The sequence below is a fragment of the Oreochromis niloticus genome, linkage group LG10 (genome assembly GCF_001858045.2).
Source record: "Oreochromis niloticus isolate F11D_XX linkage group LG10, O_niloticus_UMD_NMBU, whole genome shotgun sequence".
Classification (NCBI taxonomy): domain Eukaryota; kingdom Metazoa; phylum Chordata; class Actinopteri; order Cichliformes; family Cichlidae; genus Oreochromis; species Oreochromis niloticus.
In genome coordinates, this window is record NC_031975.2 from 11,823,089 (window position 1) to 11,848,062 (window position 24,974).

Here is a 24,974-nt window from a genome sequence, read left to right on the forward strand (position 1 = left end):
AAACAAGTTTTTCTTTCTTTCTTTTCTTTTTTTATCTTGACAGTAGAATAATAAATGTAGGTGACACTAAATGTGACCCAAGTCTTATCAGACGAACCTGGTTATGGGGACACAAAACATCAATATAGAACTAAAAACGGCAGGTTCAGCTTAATTTTGTCAACTGACTTATCCCCCATTACACTAAGAATGATCTACAGAGAATTCAATTAAAAGAACCAAAGTTAAAACCTCCTGATTTAAGTCTAACCCTTACCGTCTGACAAAAAAAATATGGTCCCGCCTCTTAGCAAAATGAGTCTGGCAGAGAAAGAGTGAAATGGGCTGGTTTGGTGAAATTGTTTGTCTGGCCACCAGAGAGTGAGAGCTCGTTTTAAGTTAGTCTGATTAAGAGGCAGGTGCGATTGGCTAAAAATGGTTTTGATTTCCTCTCAGGGGTGATGTAAGGCATGTAGGGCCCGCTTGAACGCGAGTAACCCCGTCTGTTTTACCGAAAATAACCCGGGCACTGCAGCATCAGCACCAGGCAGCTGCGCAGGTGCGGCCTTTAAAGAGACAGAGGGGCCTGAAGTCCTCATGTTTACTCCAAGTGTACAGCGATGGAGCCAGACTTTATCATATGTATTAGCATTGGATGTATACACTTATTACATCTATGCATATACAGGCTGTATATTGTACGTTACCCCAGCAAGAGATAGCCCAAAAATAACCACAGAACAGATATCAGTACAAAAAAACATGTTTAAATTGCGGTCAGAGAGGCCAATTTAATCAAGAAGGCTCTAGCAGTCACAGCGATATGAATACATTCAATTAACTGTTTATGAGTTCCCAGTTTAAGTTCAGTGTCCCAGCTTTAAATCCCCACAGTATTCTTAAAATGTTTCGGAAATGTGCTTATTATCGATCAGCCCTGCTGTAGATTATTGTTCACGCAGTTTTATTTCCATTTCATTAAAAAACACCAGGTCGGGATGACGATTTGATCTGTCAAAAACCCAAAACACTGTTTCCTCCTCTAGCATCTTGCCAGCAACGCCCTGCATCCCAGACCGGCGTGCGCACCACACAGACGCACTAACCGGCGAGAGGATAACGGCGGCTGCTCTGTCGGGCTGCAGCTCATGCTGCTGAAGCATCTGCAGCGCTGTTTGCTTGGTTTAGTGTGTGTGTCTGTGTGTGTGATTCCAGATGTCACCGACTGAGGATTGGCGTCCACACCGCTGCGGGAGATGTGTGTGAGTACAGGCCGTTTGGATGCGAGTTCGGGACGGACGGATTTCATGAAAGGAACAATCTCTGCGAGGGAAAACATGAGAGGCTTCCCGCTCCCCTGACGATTCTCCGGGATGCAGTCATAGTCTGAGGCCGGACATGATCTTAATCTCAGGGGTTGCTGTAGTTGATGCGGGATGATGTGCGCCGCACCCCGAGTGATATTGATAAGGGGAACACAGCTCGGTCCTTCATTGCCCCGCTGATTTTTGCTGGACTGTGGCGCGCGGTGATTATCTTCATTTATTTATTTTTATTATTTATTATTTATTTTTTGAATTTTTTTGCTGGGCTGGGACTGTTTGGGAGACCTGATGTGGAAGGACTGGGCTGTTTTGCCTGAAGGGATCAATTGAGCACTGTTGCTCTCACCCGGAGGGAAACCAGGGCTGAGCTGCTCACCTGGTCATTTCAACACAAGTATGTGAAATGTTTTGCGTGTATGCGCGTGCATGTGCAATGAAACACACTGCATATTTAGGACTGACTGGTGAAGCCACTTTTACTGCAAGGATGTCCTCAGATCATACTAATGTATGACTCATCTACTTAAAAAAGTCACTTCTGCTAAATATCTGGCTTTCACCCTTTTACTGTTAACAGGTGCTTTTTGGAGAGCTGTGAGCATCCCTCACCACCAATGGCAAGTCTCTGCAGGGCGCAGAATCAATGCATATTGCACTGCTATACATTATAGTGATAACCATATTTCATCCCCCTGTATAGGAGACTTCTTCTATGGCTGCCTGAGCTCACGTGTCCTGTCTTTAGGGCTGCACATGGTAAAACACTGAGGCCTTCCTCTGACTGAGAGGCCATTAAAGTCTGTCAGGGTTTTACAACACTTATATGCAGGCTTGTAATGGAAAGTCACTAATGGCTGGATGATCAATAGAAGCCTTGGTCAATCTTCATCACTGGCCCTATTCTATCTGAGGATATTTTATTACACATACAGTAGGTCATCGGTGGCAGACACTGACTCAGAGTACTACTGCAAGCACTGCAAGGCTTGCATGACAGCAGCAGACGTTTGTAGCCTTTACAGTAAATGCTTAAACAGTTTGGATTTGGGTAGTTATTCAAATACGTGTCCCACAAATGTTTTCTGATATAGTTTTACATCCATCCCAAATTTCAGTAGTATATGTGATCTGATTGGTGTCATGTAATAATCGTTGGTGGTCTATGAGCATTGATGTAGCTGTAATGATCACACCTTGGACGTGGCTAAGTGGATGATCTGGCGTGGTTTGTGTATGTGTATAATGCATGCATTGCAATATCCTGTTTATTTGTATCTGTCCACAATGGCTAAAACTGTCCTAAAGACACATTAGTAGTAGTAGTAGTAGTATGGCCATTTCAGACTTGCATAACTAGGTTTTTCTTTTTCAAAATTATTTGGATGTAATTTTGAAATTTTATGCATTAGTTTTGTTCTTTTAAAATTAGATACATACAAGACTTTTATATTATAAAGAGAGATGATTATATATAAATATTATATATAAAGCTTGTTAAATATACATACCGACCCACTAAGTCAGAGCAATCTGTGAACATACAGACATCAGTCTCCACATTACTATGAAGGACATGCCAGTAAGCAAGTAATCCACAATTTTGGACAATATCACACAAAATTTGATACAAGCCTGCTGCTTAAACACAAAGATTACTGATCAAATGTATCTATACAATTTTTTCAACAATGCACCGATATATTTGGTGTAAAATGAATCAAGTAAATTTCATTTGCCCAGATTCGAATTTAAGTTTTACATTGCACTTATGTAATATCATTACATGTAATCAAGTTACTTAGAGTCAGGACTTTGGGCATACATCATTCACTCACACAATAGTACTTTAATATGTTTAAGTTGATGTGTAACATCCACGTAGTTCATTTAAAGGTTCTTAATAACAAACTAGTACTGGTCAAAACCAGGCCACTCAATTAATTCCTTAAGCTGTCTGAATTAGGCCCGTTATCCCTCGAGTTAATTCAACTTAGTTCTAATAGTAATTTATGTGTGTCAAAAACTATTGACTTTTATTAATGATTAATGAAATAACTGTGTTATAATTTTGTTTACACTTCCAACAGGCTCCTCAACTCGGGGTGAATTTGTGTGAATCAGCAGAACTGCAAGTGTGCTGCAGGACTGAAACCAGATCCCAGCTCCTCACGCTCTGAATCTCATTCCCTTAAAACAGCCAGTCCATAGAATAAACTGTAATCAGATCATGTCCAGCACCTAGTTTTAGGATGATGTCTGCAGTTAAACTAAAATCATTCCTGGAACACACCCTCATGCACTCACCTCTGCTGAGGCTACAAAAGTCGGTTTGTTCACTACGTAGAAAATACTTCAAATGAATCAGAGCTGCTGCGTGAATAGTGCCGTTTACCGGCTAAAGTTTGCCTTAATCTGGTTTATTATGGTGTCTTTTATTTCTAACTACATCTAGCATGTGACATAAAAACTATCTCTGTCATTCATGTCTCATTTAAAAAAAAATCATGATGTTTTTCATATGAAATCTTTAACCATGCTTTGGTTCATTTATCAGGGGAGCTACACTTCAAAACCTGTATAAAACCTCAGAGATAGACATGCCATTGCTTTTGAAGCAGAGGCTGACACGTCTCCCTCTCTCCCTCTCCTGCAGCTTTTCAGCATGGCTGAGAAGACGATCGAGCAGGGCTCGGTCAGCATCCCCATGGAGGAGACCAAACTTCATGGCGGAGCGCCTCAGGAGGCGCCGCTGCTCACCCACCTGAAGAAAGTAGAGAACCACATCACTGAGGCCCAGCGCTTCTCCCACCTCCCACGCCGCTCCGCTGTGGACCTGGAGTTCAATGAGCTTTCGTACACCATCCGGGAGGGTCCGTGGTGGAGGAGGAGAGGTACGGGCAATGCTTAATTCACACAGTAACCATGATGGATGAGCAAGCAAACATCACCAATGGCGATCAATACGAGGAGCTCGGAAATTTCAAGGGAGGCCTTTAAAAGCCTTTGTGACATTTAAGAAAAACAATTTTTTCTTGTTGTTGTTATTTTCTGTTACCCTTCTCCATTATTCTGCCACATGAATCCCAGCCCACTACACACACACACACACTCACAGACCTCCACCATGTTGTAGCAGCCAGTGTGCCTGCAAGCTTTGCTGCGCTCAGCACAGTTTAGACATAGTAAATAATTTACACTTGCAGGTTGGCACACTGCTTGCGTCTCTTTTGTGGTGATGGCGAGTCAAGCCCATGATTGAGCTGCTCGTGAAATATAAACAGCGCTTAAACTCAACGCCCTGGTTGCTGATGAGCCTCCGGCCTTCAGTCGACTCGTCAAATAAACCACCCTCCGCAAACTGTTCGGTTTAGCTGCTTTTTTTAATGCTCTATATGCTCAAAAGGATGGGGGAATGTGAGGATAAAGGGTGCTTCAGAGGAATCCTTTATTTACATTAGGCACATGTTACCCTAGGAAAGCCTCTACATGATGCATTGCAGGTTGTGCTATTTTCAGTCTTGTGTAATATTGATGCGCATTATGAAAGCCTGGCAGAGGAGTATTGTGAAACCTGAATTCGTGGAGAGTATCAACAAGGAGTGAAGAGGAACAGCGAGGGTCCCTCTAGCTTGGATCAATAATCCAGCGTTGCTTTGTGCATTGAAGCACATGGTTTTTTGGAGGCAAGTCTTATTAAAATCAGCCCCTGGTTTGCTTCTGTTGTCTCATCGGGGTGCCTGCCTCAGCTCATCAGCCTGATGATGTGTGAACAGAAAGTGTCTCTCCATCAGCTTTTGCAAATGAAGTGGCTCCATTCATAAAGAGGTTCTCCTTGTCATTTTACCCTCTGTCCAAACTCGCTGAACCTCCGATCACGCCTCATACCGGACCCATTCTGCCTTTTCATTTGTTTTAACCAAAAGCAAGCCACACCTAACTTTCTGATCTTTTAATATTTCACCTGCGCTGGAGTTTATTCTGAGGGGCTGGCCTGTGTTTGTGCCTCATTTACCCAGCTAAGCTCAGAGCTGCTCCTCTCTGATCAAAGCTGCAAAGAAGGTGTAACAGCACAGAGCTTAGAACTGCTGATCTGCTGTGTGCGTTTATATCAAGTGATTATTTCCCCTCTGAAAAACACACATTTTTATATAATTCCCTCTGAATTACACATTGTAGGACAGCAAAGAGCAGAGGAGAAGGGGCGATGTGCACGAGCCGTGAGCAAGTGATGTCATTTGTGTTTAATGTGTTTAAGTCTTTTGGTTAGTGACACACTGCTTATGAGTCATCTCTGAAAATCTCTGTGATGAGCAGGAAGCAGAAGAACTTGTAATGCAGTAAACGTAGTTTCTGTTTACTGTAAGTCAGTGGAGGAAGGTAATGCATGAGCCGTCCTCTGTCTGTGTTATTGTTATTGTGGGCCCTTTTGTCGTGAGGCCAGTTATTTATCGCTGCTAGGATGAAGCTACTGTGACCCGCTTTCATGTTGAGGATATTTTCCTCCTGTGGGGAATAACTGGTGAAACACTAGCTCATACTTAAAAGGGGAGGGAGGGAGGAAGGGAGAGTGGGAAATGTTTACATGCCCCCAGGCGATTTACTGTGAGTTCCTCATTGCACCTGCACTGATCATCTGGTTAGTAGACAAAGGAGGGTTGCTTTTATTTTTTTGTTATATTTGCAGCTTATTCACTGAATGCTGCACTTCCCGTACCATTATCCTTTTAGGGCTAATCTTTAATCTGTAAAAGGAGTGGTTCGTGCTCAAAATGGAGCATAGATGCTCAGTTCTGAGACGCTGTGATGTAAATCGTGCATCCTGCTTCATCACTGACATTGTCTTGCAGAAAGGTTATGGATATTTTTCATTAGTGTTGATCAAATATGAAAACGAAATCTCTACATGACGTCTGCGTGATCAAATGAAAGTAAATTGGGAGCCACGTCGTCACTCTGTTTGTTTGCCATACGAAGGCTGGCTATTATCTATTAAATATTCTGATTCCAGTCCTCTTTGTTTTGTTTGCATTGCACAGCCTGGACAGTTCAGAATGATTCCCTTCAGTTTAACAGAGCTGTTTCTTCCATTAAACAGCCAGGCTGAAAATGAGGCTGTGAAGTGAGAAAGAACTTACGCTTCTATCACTCGCTCTTCATCTCTTATTGAGGCCCGTGGCTCCATGATGCATTAGCTCTCACCAGTAGCCTATAGCACACCCACGTCTCTGACTGAAGTGTCAGCTGTGTGGTGGACAGCCTAGATATCAGGTTTTGACAGAGAAGAGGGACGCATGCAATAAAAGGGTTGTGTTTCTAGTTTTGCTGCTTTTTTAAAGAAATCATTTTTGTGCATCATATGTGTAAAAATGTTATAGACGTGCAAAGCGGTGAAGTGTTCTTTCTTTTTTCAGTCTGTTGTGATGGATTGCGTTTTTTCCCCCCAAACCAGGCAGCGTTTGAGCAGACACTTCCTTTAAGGATAGAATGAAATTAGATAATATAGATACCAGTGAACAAACAGTGAACTCCAAGTGTGAGGGGAAAAAAAGAAGGTTTGTTGGGAAAGATCTAATAATGTTCTTTCACTTTAGACATGTGATGGCCACACCTGATGCTATTCCCCTTCTTTGACTTTGTCTATGAGATCAGGCTTTAGTCACTCACTGAATATAGCAGTGAACAGTGAGGTGAGCCACATAATCTATGGCTCTCATGGCACTGGGTTATGTCCCTGCAGACCCACACAGATAAGGCCATTATCATCCACGGCTTGTAGCATCAGGTTAGATCATCAGTATGCACCACATGCCATGGCATCACTGCTTCTCTGGCAGCAAGCAGCTCTGCTGTCTGAGTGGAGGCTGTCTGATGTTATAGCACTGAAAGGAGGAGGGGGCACTACTTTTAGGCTGTTTCACTCAGAAGGCTGGCAGCTGTGCTGCTGAGACCCTAATTACACAGCTCAAGACAGGAAAATGTGTCCGTACGGACACTGGAGAAATGGGTAAGGCGAGGGAGACGTGTCAAAAGCCAGGGTACTTAAAGCTCTTTTTGACATTCGATTTCAAAAAGATTTCAGGTTTTCTGTCAGCTATAAGGTGGTTGTTTTTGCTGTTCCCATTGTGCCTCAAGAACTGCAAAGGTTAGAGAAGTTCATCATTAAAACCTGAGTCATCTTCATTTGCAAGCCACACCAAACCGCTGCATGGGAGTAATGACTGTGGTTCTTCTGTTGGTGCTAGCGAGGGCATCATCATCTTAGATTTTTCCGTAGTACTGCTTTAATGTGCACACTCCAAACGTGGTGAAACGTTGTTGTCTTTTTTGCCAGTATGCTACCCCCTGCAGGTCTCAGAGACTCTGAGAGCTTGGATATGTCTGAACTATAGTGTTTTTTAAAACTAAGCTAAAGTTCTTTTTCTTTCCCACTTAAAAGTAATATTTATGAGTTTTCACTTTTCTGTATTTTTTAAATTTTGTGCTTAATCTTTTGGAACGTTTTGTTTTCATATCTTTTGCATTTAAAGGTTTTCTTTTCTTGAATTAGCCTTTTATTGTTCATCTTTTTTTTAAGCATTTTAACGCATTACACAGAGCAGTTGAAGCTGTCTTTGTGCTAAACAAATAAACTTGGTTTCCTTTGTCTCACACCTGAACCCTAGCCCCCTCTAACTGCAGTTCAAGCTTCATTCTGTATGCGCGCTTCACTTAAGAAGTCACTTCTAACAGCAAGTGCATCTTTAACTTACAATAAGACTCCCTTTGCTGGGTGGTAGGGATGCCATGGCCAATACCTCTGCGCTGTGACTGACAGGACTCTTAGTTCTGCTTAAAGGTGGTATTTATCGTCTGGGACTTTAAGTGGTGGAGTGAAAATAGGCTTGCTACCTGCATAACCGTCTGTTGAAGCTCTTCTAAAATCAGTGAGCTGAGTCCATTCCAGCTGGAGACACAAAACTGCCTGTTTCACTGTTACGTTGTCGGGAGGCTGAAAAGGTCTTTTTTAACAAGTAGTTTAAAAATGACCAAGCGGATGGGTCATAGCACTTTACTTTCCAACACAGGATATAAGAGTTCATTTCATGCTTTTGTCTCTTGTAAAGCCTGAGGGTGGTAACACACACATTCAACAAGAGGAGCGCAGACCTCCACCAAGCCAGCTATAGGGGAATAATGTTACATTTTTATATTTCGGAAATCTTTTTGTTTTGTGTAGTGCCTTAAACTAAGTGGAAAGTGTCCTGTTGAAACTACTTGATATAATTCTGAGTTATTTTTATTTTTGTGGATATAGTAAATGTGAACATGCATTCCAAGTGAAATACTACTAAATAAAGTTATTTAGTTATAAAGTTATTTGTCAATAACTGGACATGAATAACTTGAGCTGATTATATATTATATCGCTAATGAACTAAGCAGGTCATCCTCTGTCTCTTAACACTTTCTTTAAAGATATAATGTATTTTGGGGTCAGTTTGAAAGAAAGGCAGATGTGACACGTAAACGTGAGGTCAGAGGTCAAATGTGACATGATATTTGGATGCAAACTATAATGCGATATTTAAAATTCCCGTATATCGGTGTCATTTCCTAATTATTGCCAATACAAATAAAGGCAGCAGAAATTTAAGTGTAGTTTTAAAGATGAAGACATTTTATGAAAGTTTGACCTTATTTGACTTTGAAAAGGTCAGAGGTCGAAAGTAACATGATAGCTAGAATCCTAATGTATTATTCCATATATGCCTATATGTTGTCAGTACAAATAATGTCAGGAAGAAACATATACAGCTATATATAACAATATAGCATTATTATCACTTTGACCTTCAGATCAATCTATTGAGGTCAGAGGTCAAATGTGACATATTTAAAACTTTTTAGGCTACTTTCAAAACGTTTTTTTGACCAATAAATCTGTAAGTTGACCTTGAAGACTTGGTGGATGTAAGCCAGTTTTTAATGGGCTGTTAACATCACCCTACTCTGCACTCCTACAAAGTTTTATCAGAATTTAATCAAAACTTTGTTTACAGACAAACTGACACGTGAATGCTGTGAAAAACACACCCTCGTTGGCAAAGGTAATAAAGTGCAGTACTCCCGCTCTAAACACTTTAAACGAGCTGTTTATCAGATCAGGAGCATTCAGTTTTATTTTTCCATCGTTACTCTTTTTTTTCACACAGTTCTTGTACTTCTCGTTCTCATCGTCTTTCCGTATCATTTCAGGGCCACATTAAAAACAAATAAATAAAAGATTAAATGAATAAGTAAAAGAGTTCAATTTGAATCCAAAGGAAGAAATGCTCACATTAGACCTTCTAACAGTTGACCTAAAACCATGAGTGTTAACTTTGAAGTAGTGCTGCTTATAAGAATAACTGGTGAAATTAATCACATGATTATAAATAACTCAGCTTTTTTTGTTGTCAGGTTATAAAGCCCTCCTGAAGTGTCTGTCAGGAAGATTTAACAGCAGAGAGCTGATTGGCATCATGGGGCCTTCTGGAGCTGGAAAGTCCACACTGATGAATATTTTGGCGGGGTACAGGTGAGCCCTGCACTTGGAGTGTTTGCAGACGTGGAAATGGAAGATCTTCTCCTTCATAGTATTTTTTTTTAAACTTTTTTTTAAATTGAATGATATGAACATGTAGAGGTGTCTGTCATGCTCAGAAGCTGGTACTGTGTTTAAAAACAGGGAGACCGGCATGAAAGGTACAATCCTGGTGAACGGCCGACCGAGGGATTTGAGGACTTTCAGGAAAATGTCCTGCTACATCATGCAAGATGACATGCTGCTGCCACACCTCACTGCGAGGGAGGCCATGATGGTGAGGTCATTAAAAAAGTAAAATCTTAACTTCTCATTAAATCCTAGTTCAGTAATGAGAGCTGAGCTCTGTCTGTCTTTCAGGTTTCCGCCAATCTGAAACTGAATGAGAGCGTCCAGGTCAAAAAGGAGCTTGTAAGTCTGAACTTACTGATGGTATTTCTGCATCACGTGGAGAAGCGCTTGCTGGTGTTAGGGGTGTGGAAATGAATAGAAATGTGTCTAGCTGCAGAGATTTTCCTTGCCATTAATACAAATGTTTCTGAGGTAATTTGGGGTAAAACTGCAAAAAAATGAGGAGGACACTTTTTGATCATTTTAATTTTTTGGGACTTTTAAGTCACCACTTTAACCTGAAACAGTTCTCTAATGAGAATTTATATTGTGCTATTTAGAGAAGCAGGGCACAGACAAGACAGAGGAGGTCAACCTAATAGTTGCCTGATATAATGGAAGTCAATGACCTATAGCAGGGGTGCCAAAGGTAAGGTCCAGGGGCCAGAATCGGCCAAACAAAAACTCCAGTCCGGCCCGCTGGTCTCTGCCACTAGACAGGAACACTTTGGAAAATGTTTAGGAAGTCATATATTTTGGACTTTTAATTGTATTTCCACAAGTTTGACAGCTTTTCTTGCAAATAATGACTTCCCACCCTTGTTCATATTACAAATAATTAAGTAATTAAGTAATAGATAAACAGTTACCTACTATAGAAATTTTTTTTTTCAGTAAAATATTTAAAAAATGAAAATTTCTGCTAATCAACTAAAACATTCAGTTTGTAAAAACTACGGGACACTCTGGCGAATGAGCTACCGGACGATTTTGTAATTTTACAAATTTATTTCTTACAATTTAAGACAAAGACTCACCGACACATTTCTTTCATTTACCACAACAGCATTTCTCTATCAACATATTGCTGTAATTGCGCTTCATTTTCTCATATTAAGATACCTCTGGGATTAAATATGTGATTAAACTTCTGTACAGTGACAGAAAGGTGGGTTTAACTGTTCTGGCCAAAGTAACATTAAAGCAGGCTGTGGCCCATGATGCAAAATAGGTTCGACATCCCTGCCTTATATTATCACAGCTAAACCAATCTACATTTTCACATTGGAGCCAGAATACTTGTCTGATCCACATCAAACAGCACTGAAGGCAGCAAAACGCTGTATACTGATGTGCAGCTGCGGTTGATGACCACTGTCTTGTCTGCAGTGAAATCCTTCTGCTGCACATCACAGCATACATCCATATTTGGCTTTGAAGTTAAATCTCTTTCATATTGCACACCTCTATTTTTAGCTTTGAGTAAGCGTGCCGTGGTGTTCCAACACTTCTCTTTGTTTGGGTTTAAGGTGGATGAGATCCTGACCGCTCTGGGCCTTCAGGAGTGTGCTCAGACACGTACCATCTCTCTCTCTGGGGGCCAGTGTAAAAGACTGGCCATTGCCCTGGAGCTGGTTAACAATCCACCTGTCATGTTCTTTGATGAGCCCACCAGGTAGGACAACACTCATCTGGATTAACTCTGTATGATTTCAGTTTAAACGCAGACTAAATAGTCTATCTTTCTTTGCGCGTCCCATCCAAGTGGTCTGGACAGCGCGTCCTGCTTCCAGGTCGTTTCCCTCATGAAGTCCTTGGCTCAGGGAGGACGGACAATCATCTGTACCATTCATCAGCCCAGTGCCAAGCTCTTCGAGATGTTTGATAAGGTAACTTGAGTGCTCTTTCTCCCGGGCATGCCTCACCACCCATTAGCTGCAGCTCAGACCTAGACACTACATGCTTGCAGGGTTTGTTTTATGCAGCCGAAGCTGTGCATCAGTCGATACCCGGCCCTGTTGTTTTGTCAGTTGTTGATGCATTATTCACGGAGCCATTGTGTTCAAAACTATGTTGATTACTCTGTACGTGTGTTCCCTATTCACCAGCTGTACATCCTCAGTCAGGGTCAGTGCATATACAAGGGCACAGTCCCTTACCTCATCCCTTATCTGAAGAACCTGGGTCTCCACTGCCCGACATATCATAATCCAGCTGATTTCAGTGAGTTGATTACAAGATTATGTCCATGCATAACTTTTTATATGTTATGCATTGTTCTCATTAGCTTGTCCTCTCTATTCCCAGTCATTGAGGTGGCATCGGGGGAGTACGGAGACCTGAACCCAGTGCTGTTTGAGGCAGTCCAGGGCGGACTGTGCTCAGAGGAGGGCAAGAAGAACTCCAAGGACAAAACTGACTCCTCCTGTCCCTCACAGTGTCACAGTGTAAGTGATATCAGCGCTTTAACACAGCACACACACTCTGTGTGTCTTGTATTTAACATTATTAAACCCCTGAAAGTACCAGACTTTACTCATTTTAAAGAACTGTTCATTTATTAGGAAAATTGATCAAATCTTGCTTTTTGTTGTCTCTGGTTTTCCTGGAATAAACCACGTTCATTATTGTTGTCTATCTCTATTAACAATTAGATGCAGGCAACATATTTCTAAACTACAAAGCCACCGTATAATAGAAATGATAAACGATACCTTCATAAAAAGTAGTAGTGCTGTACTTCCTGGGTCGTATTTCACCCCAGATACTCAAATTGCTCACAGCTGAATGGGAACCTTAAAAATGCTGCTATGACAGCCAATAAAAAATATATTCAGCAGCTAAAAATTGAGGCAAAAAAATAAAAAAAATAGACATTTCCTATTTCCTATTCACAGTAATACCTTTTAAATGGTACAAATTTTTCATCCCTACTCCACTCCATTGATCTGTCTCATTAGTCTCTATAAGCTGTCTTCTCACTTTGTCTTTCTCAGCCTTATAATATAATAACTTAATAAGAGCATCAGCAAAAATGCTAGAACCGTGACTGTAAACCACCCACAGCTGTCTGCTTTACGGTTACTCCTGTTTAATGCATACTGCAGTTGTGCCCTGCTGCTTCCTTTAAGCGCAGTGAGGTCATTGATTTTCTCTGTTATTCTTGGTTATGCACTTATTACCCTTCTGATTCTGAAGACGAAAACCACTGTTGTATCTGTCCTTTAAATAAAACTACAGCTAGTGTGGATTTAGCTTAGATCTGCACAGGAAATGGAGTTCTGAGTTTGAACCTGGTCCGTGTGGAGTTTGCGATCACTCCTCATGCTTCCAGCGTACTCTGGTTTCTTCATGAAAACACACTGGGTTAATTCTGCTGTCACTGTGCCCTTGACCAAAGCAGTGGCTTACACGAAGAGCTGGCCCCAGGGTGCTGCTGCATCCTGATCGTTGCTCCTAGTAATAATAATTAGAGAGAACGTGTTTCCCTGTGGAGATGAATAGAGATATCCTTATCCTCATAGTTTTCACTTTCATTTTTGTAAAACAAAACAAGTTATAGACATTTATTAGCTGTGACCTAATGTTCAACATACACACACAGAGGCATCATCTTCATATTCTAATTATTTGACAAAAGTAAGCTGCGAGTGTCTCTGCCACTAGACAGGAACACTCTAAATCTTGTTTAAAATACACCAGAAATTAATGCAACATGTTATCATTTTAACTGATGTGAGTACTCTATAATTTCTATTTTTGCACAGGACACAGGAACGCTTGAGAAACATAGCTTCGCCACCAGTACATTCACACAGTTTTGCATCCTCTTCAAAAGAACCTTCATTACGATATGCAGAGATACGGTATAGTATTTACTCTATAAATATCTCCAGATTTTATCAATTAAAATTTACTTAAACTTTGTTTTTATTCTTGTCATGAGTTACAGACTTTTGAGTTGTATTTCTTTTTTCTTTTCTCAAGGTGCTGACCCACCTTAGGGTGATGTCCCATCTGTCCATTGGAGTACTCATTGGCCTGCTCTATCTCAAAATTGGAAATGATGCCAGCAAGGTTTTCAACAACACTGGCTTCCTCTTCTTCTCTATGCTTTTCCTCATGTTTGCTGCCCTGATGCCCACAGTGCTAACCTGTAAGACTTGTCTTCTATGCAGAGAGTGGAAGTTGTTTGTCTGTTACAAGTGGAAAGTCTTTTAATGCCGCTGTTGTTCCACAGTTCCTCTAGAGATGTCTGTGTTTGTGAGAGAACATCTTAACTACTGGTACAGCCTGAAGGCCTATTACTTGGCCAAAACCATGGCTGACATACCGTTCCAGGTAGTGTTTTGCTTTTTGAACACTTTATATTTTGTGCATGCGTGGAGTACAGTTTAAACTAATTGCATTAACAATCTGCTTCGCAGGTGATTTGTCCAATTATGTACTGTAGTATAGTGTACTGGATGACAGAACAACCTGCAGAGGTGGGTCGCTACCTGCTCTTTATGGCCTTGTCTACATCCACAGCGCTGGTGGCGCAATCGCTGGGTCTGCTTATAGGAGCTGCATCAACGTCTCTGCAGGTAAGTAATGGAGTGTTCCCTCCCACCAACTTACAAGAAAAAATAAATGCACCCATGTGGTTTTATAATGATAGAGGCAAAGTTAAGCTACTTCATAATAAGTAGCTTGGTGCACCCCAAAAAGTACATATACAAAAGTACATAAGTACATGTACTATTTAAGATGGGGAAATATTGCTTGTTTTTTTGCAAAATTACCAATAAATTACACAATATTTAAAGTTGCTTACAGTGTAAGTTGTGTCTCCTTTTCTGTAAAATAACCCAAACTTATTCACAACTTAAAATGACTTAAAATGTAATTATTTGTTCTTTCCTGTATGGTACCAAAGTTATGCAGTACTTAAACCTACTGATACACAATCTAAAATTACTTACAGTGTAATTATTTTTTTTGTTTCCTGTAAAAACCTGAGTTGTTACCTCCTTATTCTAGTGTCCCTGCCTAAGTATTTGTAGGTAAATGTAATACATTGAAATTTCAAAGAAAATACAATGAAATTACATTTAATTACCGGGGAATTACACCCTTAGTTATGGGCTATATTATAAATAAATATGTAAATATGGACCTGTAGTGCACTCACTGATTTTCAGTAAAGTAAAAGATGTTTGTGTGTCAGATTTTGCTTGTTTCGCTGCTGGACTGTCTCTACTGTTTGAAAGAAATCGAATGGGCTCACACAGCAGAGTTGTTACTACAGTAGTGGGTGGTTTTAGTCATACATTTACTCTGAACAATGCTGTGAACATCTTGGCATTAAATTGCCATTTTTCACATGTAGCACACAACAAGAGACTGTGTGTGTCAGATGAGGTGTTGTAATCATTTATTGTTTAACGTAGGTGGAGATGGTCACCCTTTATCAAAATGAAAAAAAAGTATCCCTGCAATCCAAAATTTTTATTAACAAAATTTTCTGTGTTCTTGGTAAACTAGCTTTGTTTATTCTGGCAAGTCTATATTTAGGAATGATAGCTTTCTTTAAAAGTGGAAGGTGTGAGGGTGGGCTTTTTAGAATAGAATAGAATAGAATAGCCCTTTATTGTCATTGTACATGTACAATGAAATTGTAGGTGCTCCACTCCACTCCACTCCACTCACTAAATAGTAGACAATAGGAATAAACTGCAAACAGGAGAAATATATACAGTCAAGACAGATATATACAAAATAAGAGAAAGGCACACACTGGAAAACAAAATAGTTGCAAAGTGCTCGGAGGTAGTGCAAAGTAAAGACTTGCTGTGAATAGGGCAAGTGGCCTGTCTGAATGGCCTGAGTGATGAAGGTTACTCAGACCATTGCTCAGATTGGTGGGTAGGTGTGCAGGGATGAGCTCGGGGGGATAGTCATTGTTGACAGTCCGAATGGCCCAGTGGAAGAAGCTGTTAGTGAGTCTGGAGGTGTTGGACCTAATTGACCTGAGGCGCCAACCAGAGGGCAGCGGGTCAAACAGGTGGTGGGTGAGGTGCAAGGGGTCACCTGTGATGGCTCTGGTTCCTGAGACAGGAGGATCTGGTGATGGTCTCCAGAATGGGAAAAGGGCAGCCAATGATTTTTTGAGCGGTGTTAATTACCCTCTGCACAGCCTTCCTGTTCTCAGTTGTGGCCCCTAAGGACCAAACACCCAGGCAGTAGGAGAGCACGCTCTCCACTGAGGAGCGGTAGAAGGCCAGCAGCAGCTTCTGGTCCAGGTTATTCTTCCTCAGAATTTTGCGGGGGTTGGGTGGTCTCAAGCTGAGCAAAGAAGGTGTTGTGCTCCCCTGTGAGTTTGAGGCTGCTGTTGGGGGTTGTGGGGCTCTGTCCTTTGTAGTTACTGAGAGTTCGGATACCTCTCCAAACCTGGCGGGGGTTGCTATTGGTGAAGAAGCCTCTATCCTCCTCCTGCAGGCCTCCTTGGCCTATTTGATGCCCCTCCTCAGGTTGGCGGTGGCTGAGGACAGGGAAATGTCCCTCAGCGTGAAGGCTGATTTATGAGTCATGAACAGAGCCTGTACTTCACTCATCATCTAAGGTTTTCAGTTAGGAAAAACCTGGTTGTCACATTCTCTACACAGCACTTGATGTAGAAAAGGACAGACTGAGTGGAGGTTTCCAGGTCCTGCTGTTCAAAGATTGACCAGTCTTAAGGATCAAACCAGCCCTCTGCTGGAGGAGAGCATCATCTGGCCATGTTTTAATGACCTGGGTGCTTCGAGGGGTTTGTTTCCTGAGGGGAATGTAGGCAGGGATGAGGAGCAGATAGAGGTGGTCAGATTGTCCTAGGTGGGGGAGGGGTGTCGCTCTGTAGGCATGCCTGATGTCACTGTAACCTTCTGTGAAGGCTTCTGTTGTTGGTGAGGCAAAGTTACACTGGATGCATGGTTAAAAAAATTCTGCAGATAGTTGGTTTCAGTTTTAATTTTGGCATTTGTTCAATAAAAAAACGTAATATGTATGCAACATGTAAATAAAGAGAATGGTAAAAGGACTGGATCTTATATAACGCTTTTCTACTCTGCCTGAGACACTCAGCGCTTTATACAACTCGCCTCATTCACACAAGCACTTTTTAAAAATACTTTTTCTACAAAAGTGCTTTCTGTCAAACATTCACAGTCCAATGGATGCATCAGAGAGCAACTTGTGATTAGTATCTTGCCGAAGGATATTTGGCATGCGTACTGGAGCGGCCAGTGATTGAACCACCAACCTTACGATTAGTAGATGACCTGCTCTACCTGCTGACCTACAGCCATCCCAGAATGGTGGATACTGTGTGTATTTATATAAAGGTGTCTTGACAGAGTTTGATAAGGTGTCTAGCTGATGTTTTAAAGTTATGCAATTACTTGGTTATTATATTTTTTAAAATAACTTGTTATCCTGCACTGACATGGATGCTGACAACTATCCCAGACTTCGCAGTGGCATAGTGTCTTCTTACCACTTGTAGTTTGCCACAATGGATGATAAGGTCCTCAAAAATCTGTAATGCAATGCAATGGGGAAAAAAGCACCATTTATAATTACAGTTCCACAATGTAACAGAACAAATTTTATATTGCAGAAAGTTGGTTCAGTTTATCTGGACGTTGTGTTATCTTCAGTCTCAGCTGACTGCAGATCTCCCAGCCGTATAAACAAGACAGCTGCACAACAATCACAACGAGCAGCATCGCCTAACAATGAGCCATGAGCTCAGTTTGTGGTCATTAATATGCACATTACATTCAGAGAGCGTTGTGGCATGGTAGTTTGCAGCAACAAGGTCCTGGGTTTGAATCTGCTTTCTGTGTGGTCTTTGTATGTTCTCCCCAAGTCTGCGCGGTTTCTCTGCGGGTACTCCAGCTTCCTCCCACAGTCCAAAGACATGTAGTTGGTGAGGTTAGGTTAACTTGCAATTTTAAATTGACTGTAGGTTTAAATGTGAGTGTGAATGGTCTGTGTGTCAGCCCTGCAACAGATTAGCCTGTCCACGGTGTACCCCACCTCTTGGCTTCAGACGCTCCCTTCTTCCCAAGAAAAAAGGAAAAAGAACATGGATGGATAATATGCATATTAAAATGACAGTTAATCAGCTATGTGAAGATACTCTTAGGCTACGTTCACACTGCAGGCGAAAGCGCATCAAATCCGACTTTTTTGACCCTATGCGACCCATATCCCATCATGGTATGACAGTGTGAATGGCACAAATCCGATATTTTCAAATCCGATCTGGGTCACTTTCGTATGTGGTACTGAATCCGATACATATCCGATGTTTTAGAAAGCGACTGCTGTTTGAACGGTCATGTCGCATTAAATCCGTCTTTTACGTCACTGACACAAGACAGACGCCAATTATCAGCGCAGGAGAAGACATCGCGAACGCTTCCTGGCCATCCCGTGTTAGATGTTAGTGAAACTGTTGGGAAGACAACGTGAACATTTTATTTGTGCTGTATAATCTGCAGATTCTGATCGAAATCTGCAGATTATCCTTTGAAGCACCGCCTCTCTAAAACTGCAATAAGGATAATTATTAGGTTATTTACTTTATTATGTAAATAACAAAATAACTTAAAGCAAAAATTGGGAAACGTAAAGTCCGAAGTCTTTATATTAAGGGCCATCAGTCAAACAATACCGTTTGCTCTCGGTCTAAACAGAGCGCGTTGTGTGTGACATCTTCTTTTGCGCATGCGGGCCGCTTTGAGCGTTCACACTAGAGCGCGTTTGCTGTCACATTTTATTTGTAGTGTGAACAAGCAGACAAAAAAATCGGATTTGATCAAAAAATCGGAATTGAGCATTAAGACCTGCAGTGTGAACGTAGCCTTAGGTACCCTCCTTGGTCTAGACATGATTGCGCTCCTTTTATACATATGGCCGTTTGCTCGAACCAGCTCTCCTCCATGTCTAGGCTGATCCTCATTCTCGTCACTGAAAGAGTGCCCCCTACCCTGTAGGTATAGCTAAACTGCAAGATCCCACCTTTGATGTGGCTTCCCAGCCATTCCCCAAGTCTCTGTAAATAGCACATATGGCCACTGAGCAAGGGTTATGATAATTTGCATATTAACAATCATGAAGCTGATTTTGTCGCTCGTTGTTAGGCAATGGTGCTGGTTCTGATTGTTGTGCAGCTGTACTGTTAATATGGAGAAACGTGCACTCAGCTGAGATGGAAGAAATCACTTGGATGAGTTATAAATGCTCTTCTAACAGAAAAATGCCGCCTCCAAATGAACTGAATCAATGTTCCTTACCTGCATCATCGAGGATGCACCAAACCCACATTTTATAGAAAAAGTGACCAGTGTGAGCAAACAGCAGAAAATGATAATACAAGCTTTTTATTATAACTAAGTCTTTGAAACTGCATTTTCTGTTCATGAATGAGTGAAACAGGCCAGTTCTGATTTATTTTCTTAAATATAAAATGCTATACTACAGTACTTTTTTTTGTCTGCTTACAAAGTATCAAATTAAACTTTTCATGTGATTTTTGCTGCTAATTTATTCCACAGGTGGCAACGTTTGTGGGCCCAGTCACAGCCATACCTGTCCTCCTTTTCTCGGGCTTCTTTGTCAATTTTGACACCATTCCCAAATACCTACAGTGGAGCTCTTATGTTTCCTATGTCAGGTATGTCAGCTACTAATTAATTTCTAAGGCTGTTGAATAGAAAAATCAGGGTTTTTCTAAACTCATTATAGTCGATGGTTTGTGTGGTTTGACTGTCTACACTGACTCTCTTTAATCACCCACTTTTAGGTATGGCTTTGAGGGGGTGATACTCTCTATTTATGGGATGAACCGGTCTGAGCTCGAATGTCCAGAGCCTGTGTGTAAGTTTCAAAAGCCAGAGGAGGTCTTGCAGCTGTTGGATGTGGAGGACGCAAAGCTTTACGTGGACTTCATGGTGCTGGGGGTTTTCTTCCTGATCCTCAGACTCGCCACTTACCTGGTTCTGCGCTACAAAGTCAAGTCAGAGCGTTAAGACGTCCAGAGGCACATTGCTAATGGATATGGATGCTCGTGAATATCCCAGAAGTGTGAGATAGTAAGAAAACCTATCGTCTCTCTTTTTCGGTTTCCACATTACAAAATCAATCGAGTATGTGCTGCACCATTACTCAAACACAGATTGAAAAAGTTTACTGATAAGAAAATGAAAAGTTTCAACTGTGAATTGTTGTTCCCTGCACACCGTTACTGTATGCCAGGTAATGGTCACCATCACCTTTCATAAATACAATAAAAATATTGTTCAGTGGCACCATGAGTGGACAGAACGTCCCCCAAAAAAGCAGATCGCATGTTTCATTAAACTGAGAATTTTAAAAATGTACTTTTTTTGGTGACTCCAGGAAAGTGTTTGTAACTTGGAGCTTCTTAATCCAGTGCCTAAAAGGTATTTCAAGGCCCACATCAGAATCTGCTTAATTGACACAAAGAACAGCAGCCATCAAGATGACCCTGATTTCAAGTCAGATCCTCTGTTATAGCCAACAGAAAAGTGGAAGCCTTTTTTGGGGCTCATCTCTCTCTCCTGTAGGATAATCTTGTCAGGTATCCTTACCAAAATGCACGGCGTGGCGACTTGTCTTTATGGAACAGAAATCGACTGCCAGTGGATGACTCTCCTCGCTGTCTGTCTCCAGCGAGGATCATTTTCGCAGGCCTTCTGCCCCAACGCTCACAGTGATGGGACACTTTGCCTCGGATGAAGAGCTTGTGAATATGTTAAGCAATGTGTCTTACACAAAGACTGACATGGATTCGCCCCGCATCCGGCCCTAACGACTCCTTACTTGCTCCTGCACGTGTTTGCTTCTGCCACAACTCGGGAAGCATTGAGTGAATTGGGAGCGACACGTGAAAGCGAGTAAGCTGTTTGCAGCCTGATGCAGCGGGCCGTCTTCATCGCAGACAGAATAGCATTTTAGGTGAAGTGCAATAGCATATATTATGGCTAAAAAAATAGCAAAAAAAAAAGAAGAAGAAGAAGAAGAAGAAGAAAAGTGTTGTTTGTCTAATCAGTGTCGCTCTTTTGACACAGTTCTTTGAAATGCTTGTTTCCACTCGTATGACTCTTTAGCTGCCTCCTCCCTGAGCTGAAAAAGGAAGTCCCCTCCTCCTTTCCTCCTCTTTCTCTCTGCTTTGCTGATGTCTGACAGATGCGTGTTGTTCAAAACAATGTTAGATACTTGAAATGCTGGCTGGGCGGTTTTTGTGCCTCTGAACTAGAATGATTTGAGTTTTCTCTGCTTCCTTGTTTGCACATACACTACACCTTATATCTACATACATACTGGCTCTCTATTTCTCTCTCTTACACACACACACACACACACACATGGAAGTACATTACACACATATACACACACACACACATCACCATGGCAATGTTTAGAAGAGCCTCTCCTAGTCACAGGGCAATGCAAATATTTTCCAATAGACTTGCTATGAAATATTTCTTACTCCAACTATGCTACTTAGTAATCCTTATTATAATACTTCAAATAATGTGAGTATATAATCAATGATTGTACAGTGAGTATGTCATGCTGTAAACAAATGTACATTTGCACTTTTCAGTGTATCTTTATTGTTTTTTCTTATTTATTTGTATTTAGTTTTATTTTTTTAAACCTACAAGATGAGTGCTGCTTGAAAGCGCAACGGGGGAAAGAAAACGGCACTTGGATGTTGCATGATCATCTTAGGAGTGAAATTTATGAGATATTAAATTTCAGAGTATGGGACAGTGGTTTGATTTCCTCATCCAAACATATCTGTCCCGCCACGTTTGAGGAGATGCAAATCCTCCGCTCTCCAGTGAGCATTTCTTTTAGAACATCTGGAGTCACGTGTGCGTCACTAGTGCGGCTTAAAGATGACACGATCAGGAGTGAAAAGAGGTGACTGTACGAGACGTCTTGGATGGAAGAAGGCAGGGATACTGAACAGAGAGCCAAATATGTCATTATGTAGCTAAAGAGGTTCACAGTCTCTTTGGGAAGCAGCTGGATTGGAGAGCGGATCACTAATCACTGATCTGCTTCGCTGTTCAGCACACGCACAGAGATGGCTGTCATTAATAGCAATAGTTCACATCGTGATGTTTACGAAACCTCCTGCAGTTTATAAGGTTTATGTTCTTCTTACCGGTTCTATTATGTGCAATAACCACACAAAGGCAACTCTGTGAGACCAATTACATGAAATGTGATGCTGAAATCAGAGCTTTTTTTGTCGTTGTTGTACTTTCGTTGCTTGTGTTCAGTGACAAAAGCTAATGTAGGGAAATGGATTGTCAGAGTGATTTAACCTGAAGGACCAAAGCGGGATCATAAAATTTATTCTAATATCAGGATAATTATAGAAAAATGCATGGAATGAAAAAAAGGTGTTTAAACTCAATTTTCCTACAAAAACAGATGAGATGTGTTTTAAGTTTCTCTAAACTGGAAGCAGAAACTTAACTGCAACTCCAACGACAACCAACGGACAGTCATCAAGTCATTGAACAGTCTGGGGGAGTTTGGGGCTTAGATGTTAAGCCCCGCGGTACCAAAGACGAAAACAAGTCTCCCTTCTTCTCCCCCAGAATGTACATGCAGTGTCCAATGTTCCCGTTAATTTTCTAACCAAAATAAGTCCTCTGCGGACACATTAACGAAGTCTGTGGTACACTCAGTTTGTCTGGTAGCATCCCTGATTAGCTGATTATAAATGAGGTATGGGAAGATGTGAGATATGTGTAAGCGTTATGAAGTAGCTATGGAAGTGAATTTGCAGGATGCAAGGTCACTTGAGCGCATGTTGACGTCACACTGTTTGCTCTTTATCACTTTGTTAAATCATTTCACAGCTTCATCCGTTTGCTCATAAGAAGCCACCAGGCTTATTGTGCACTCGCATGGTAAAGAGTAATATGCAGGCTATCCCTACAGAAAGCTTGGACTGTCTGATTAAAAATGTGTGATGGGATTAGAGGTAGTTGTTTTATCTGATTTATGGCTTAGAGTTTAATTTCTGATTTTAAAAAAATGCAAGTTCTGTATACTGAACGCTGTTCCGAGGATTATAATAAAGATCATTTATAACCTTTACCCTTTCTTTGTGAGATGATTTGATCGGACACTGATCGCTGATACTTTTTCCATAACCATATTTATACACTGATGAGTAGCAAACACTTAATTATTTGTGATTCTTTCCAGTGCTCAGGAGTACACTCATCATGAGCATTTTCACAATACTCTCTTAGCTTTAAATTTACATTAGAGGCATTTAGGTAACCCAGTAGTAGCTTGGCTGCTGTTTCGTGCCATGTATTGATACGAAAACCTCTTGAAACAGCTTTTTCAAATACACTCTAGCTGGGGCTACTAGCCCTGGTAAGAATGGCAGGTGTGCTTTAAAACATAAATCATAAAGCTGAGGGGCGTGTAGGACACATCAGGAAGAACCAGAAAATGATTTCCACATTTTATTGCACATTTTATAGCTCCGAAGCTCCCCAGTCCTGTTGACTCGGAGGGCAGTAATTGCAGACGGGCACAATGTAGCAGGATGAGAGGGACTGAAGTGTTTCCACAGATGTACATAATGGGTTTATCCAGAGTGGTGAAGCAGTTCAGTCATAAATTACATTCCTCATCTCAGCAGAAGGTGACAAAAGAAAAGCAGCTTCAACGTAAACGCTCTTTTTCCACATTCACTGGGAAAATATTTAGTTGGGGCTGAATAGGAAGCTAGATTTCAGACTTAATCGACTCTCATTTTTTTTAAAATAGGGAAAAAATACATGAATAAGCATGAAGAGAGAAGATATTCCTTCATTTTCTTTTGCTTATCCAGTTCAGAGTTGTAGCGGGGCTGGATCCTGTCCCAGCTTTGACCGGGTGAGAGGGAGGTTACACCGAAAACATAAAGTTCTTTGAGAGTGTTGCACAGCCTTAGAACGGACTTTAATAACTTGAAGATGATAAGGCTCTGCGTTAGCACCTTGAGACAAATCAGCGCACTCGCTGGCCAACAAGGCAGCACTATAGCTAGTAAAGGAGCTGCCTGCCTGCTACTTTGCTCACCTAAAATCCAGCAAACCGAACAAGCAAGGCAAGTTAGACTTCACGACTGTACTCACAATAATGGGGTCATTGAAGGTAAATGCTAGTGTGAAATTCTAATGTGTTTCACTGTTTGATAAACTGGTCAGAGATGAAACTCATTAGGTAGGCTTGGCGATCCCAGCAGGCCCGATATCCCATGACCTCTTACCTGCAATGATATATAAATAAAACACATAAAAGTGGTAGAGGCACAGCATTAATATTCTTCAACTCCCACTGAAGCTTTATTTAATGAACTACACGGCCTTGAAAGATAAAGACGGAGAATGATAACACAGCTCTCTGCTGTTAGAGCTCTGTAAAGTGCAGCTGGTGTTTCAATGCTTGGAGGGCTCTCTGAGTCTTCCCTATCACCACACAGTGAAGATGATGTTCAAAAACACCTCATGATAAACTCTTACACAGCTACCTGCAGATCTGTAGGCCCTGATTAAGGATACAGTCATTTGTAGCATTTAATGAAATGCAGATGTGGCTCTAGAAGTTCATTAGAAAAGAATGGTGGAGGTTGCATTAGCTTCACTGGACTGTGCCTTACCAGGCAGTAAGTGCAAAGATGTGCCTCAGGTTGCTAATGTGGACCTCCACAAAGCTGACCACATAACTGAGCATGCCACGCAAGGTTACTTTATGATGAGAGACCGTAGTTTTCAGTAGATGGTAAAACTTCTAATTACAGGGACGAGATCTTAGTAATCAAAAAAGGGGTCACTTCTTTTTTGACAAAGTAATGCTATATAAACAAATCATACTTGGTTAACAAGAATTTCACTCACATGTGCTGTACCAGTGTACCA

At 41.2% G+C, this 24,974-nt stretch overlaps 1 protein-coding gene across 2 annotated transcripts; it reads left to right on the forward strand.

Annotated features, from left to right (window-relative positions):
- The first annotated feature begins 1,016 nt into the window (after window positions 1–1,016).
- abcg4a (ATP-binding cassette, sub-family G (WHITE), member 4a) lies at window positions 1,017–23,154 on the forward strand. Of its 2 annotated transcripts, XM_019363458.2 has the most exons (16): window positions 1,017–1,698; window positions 3,958–4,195; window positions 9,344–9,391; window positions 9,744–9,861; window positions 10,012–10,144; window positions 10,228–10,278; window positions 11,508–11,653; window positions 11,744–11,867; window positions 12,087–12,201; window positions 12,286–12,425; window positions 13,746–13,844; window positions 13,966–14,134; window positions 14,219–14,319; window positions 14,406–14,564; window positions 19,563–19,681; window positions 19,811–23,154. In XM_019363458.2, exons 2-16 carry the CDS (start codon window positions 3,967–3,969, stop codon window positions 20,034–20,036), a joined length of 1,977 nt encoding a protein of 658 aa, XP_019219003.1. In that variant the 5' UTR covers window positions 1,017–1,698; window positions 3,958–3,966; the 3' UTR covers window positions 20,037–23,154.
- The last annotated feature ends 1,820 nt before the right edge of the window (window positions 23,155–24,974 follow it).

What these genes read in the sequence shown, in the direction of transcription:
- abcg4a (XM_019363458.2), top strand. Translation starts at nt 3,967, where the DNA reads ATGGCTGAGAAGACGATCGAGCAGGGCTCGGTCAGCATCCCCATGGAG. An exon ending in TCCGTGGTGGAGGAGGAGAG is followed by an intron (nt 4,196 to 9,343) that starts GTACGGGCAATG and finishes CTTTGTTTACAG; the next exon opens with ACAAACTGACACGTGAATGC. An exon ending in TTCTTTGATGAGCCCACCAG is followed by an intron (nt 11,654 to 11,743) that starts GTAGGACAACAC and finishes GTCCCATCCAAG; the next exon opens with TGGTCTGGACAGCGCGTCCT.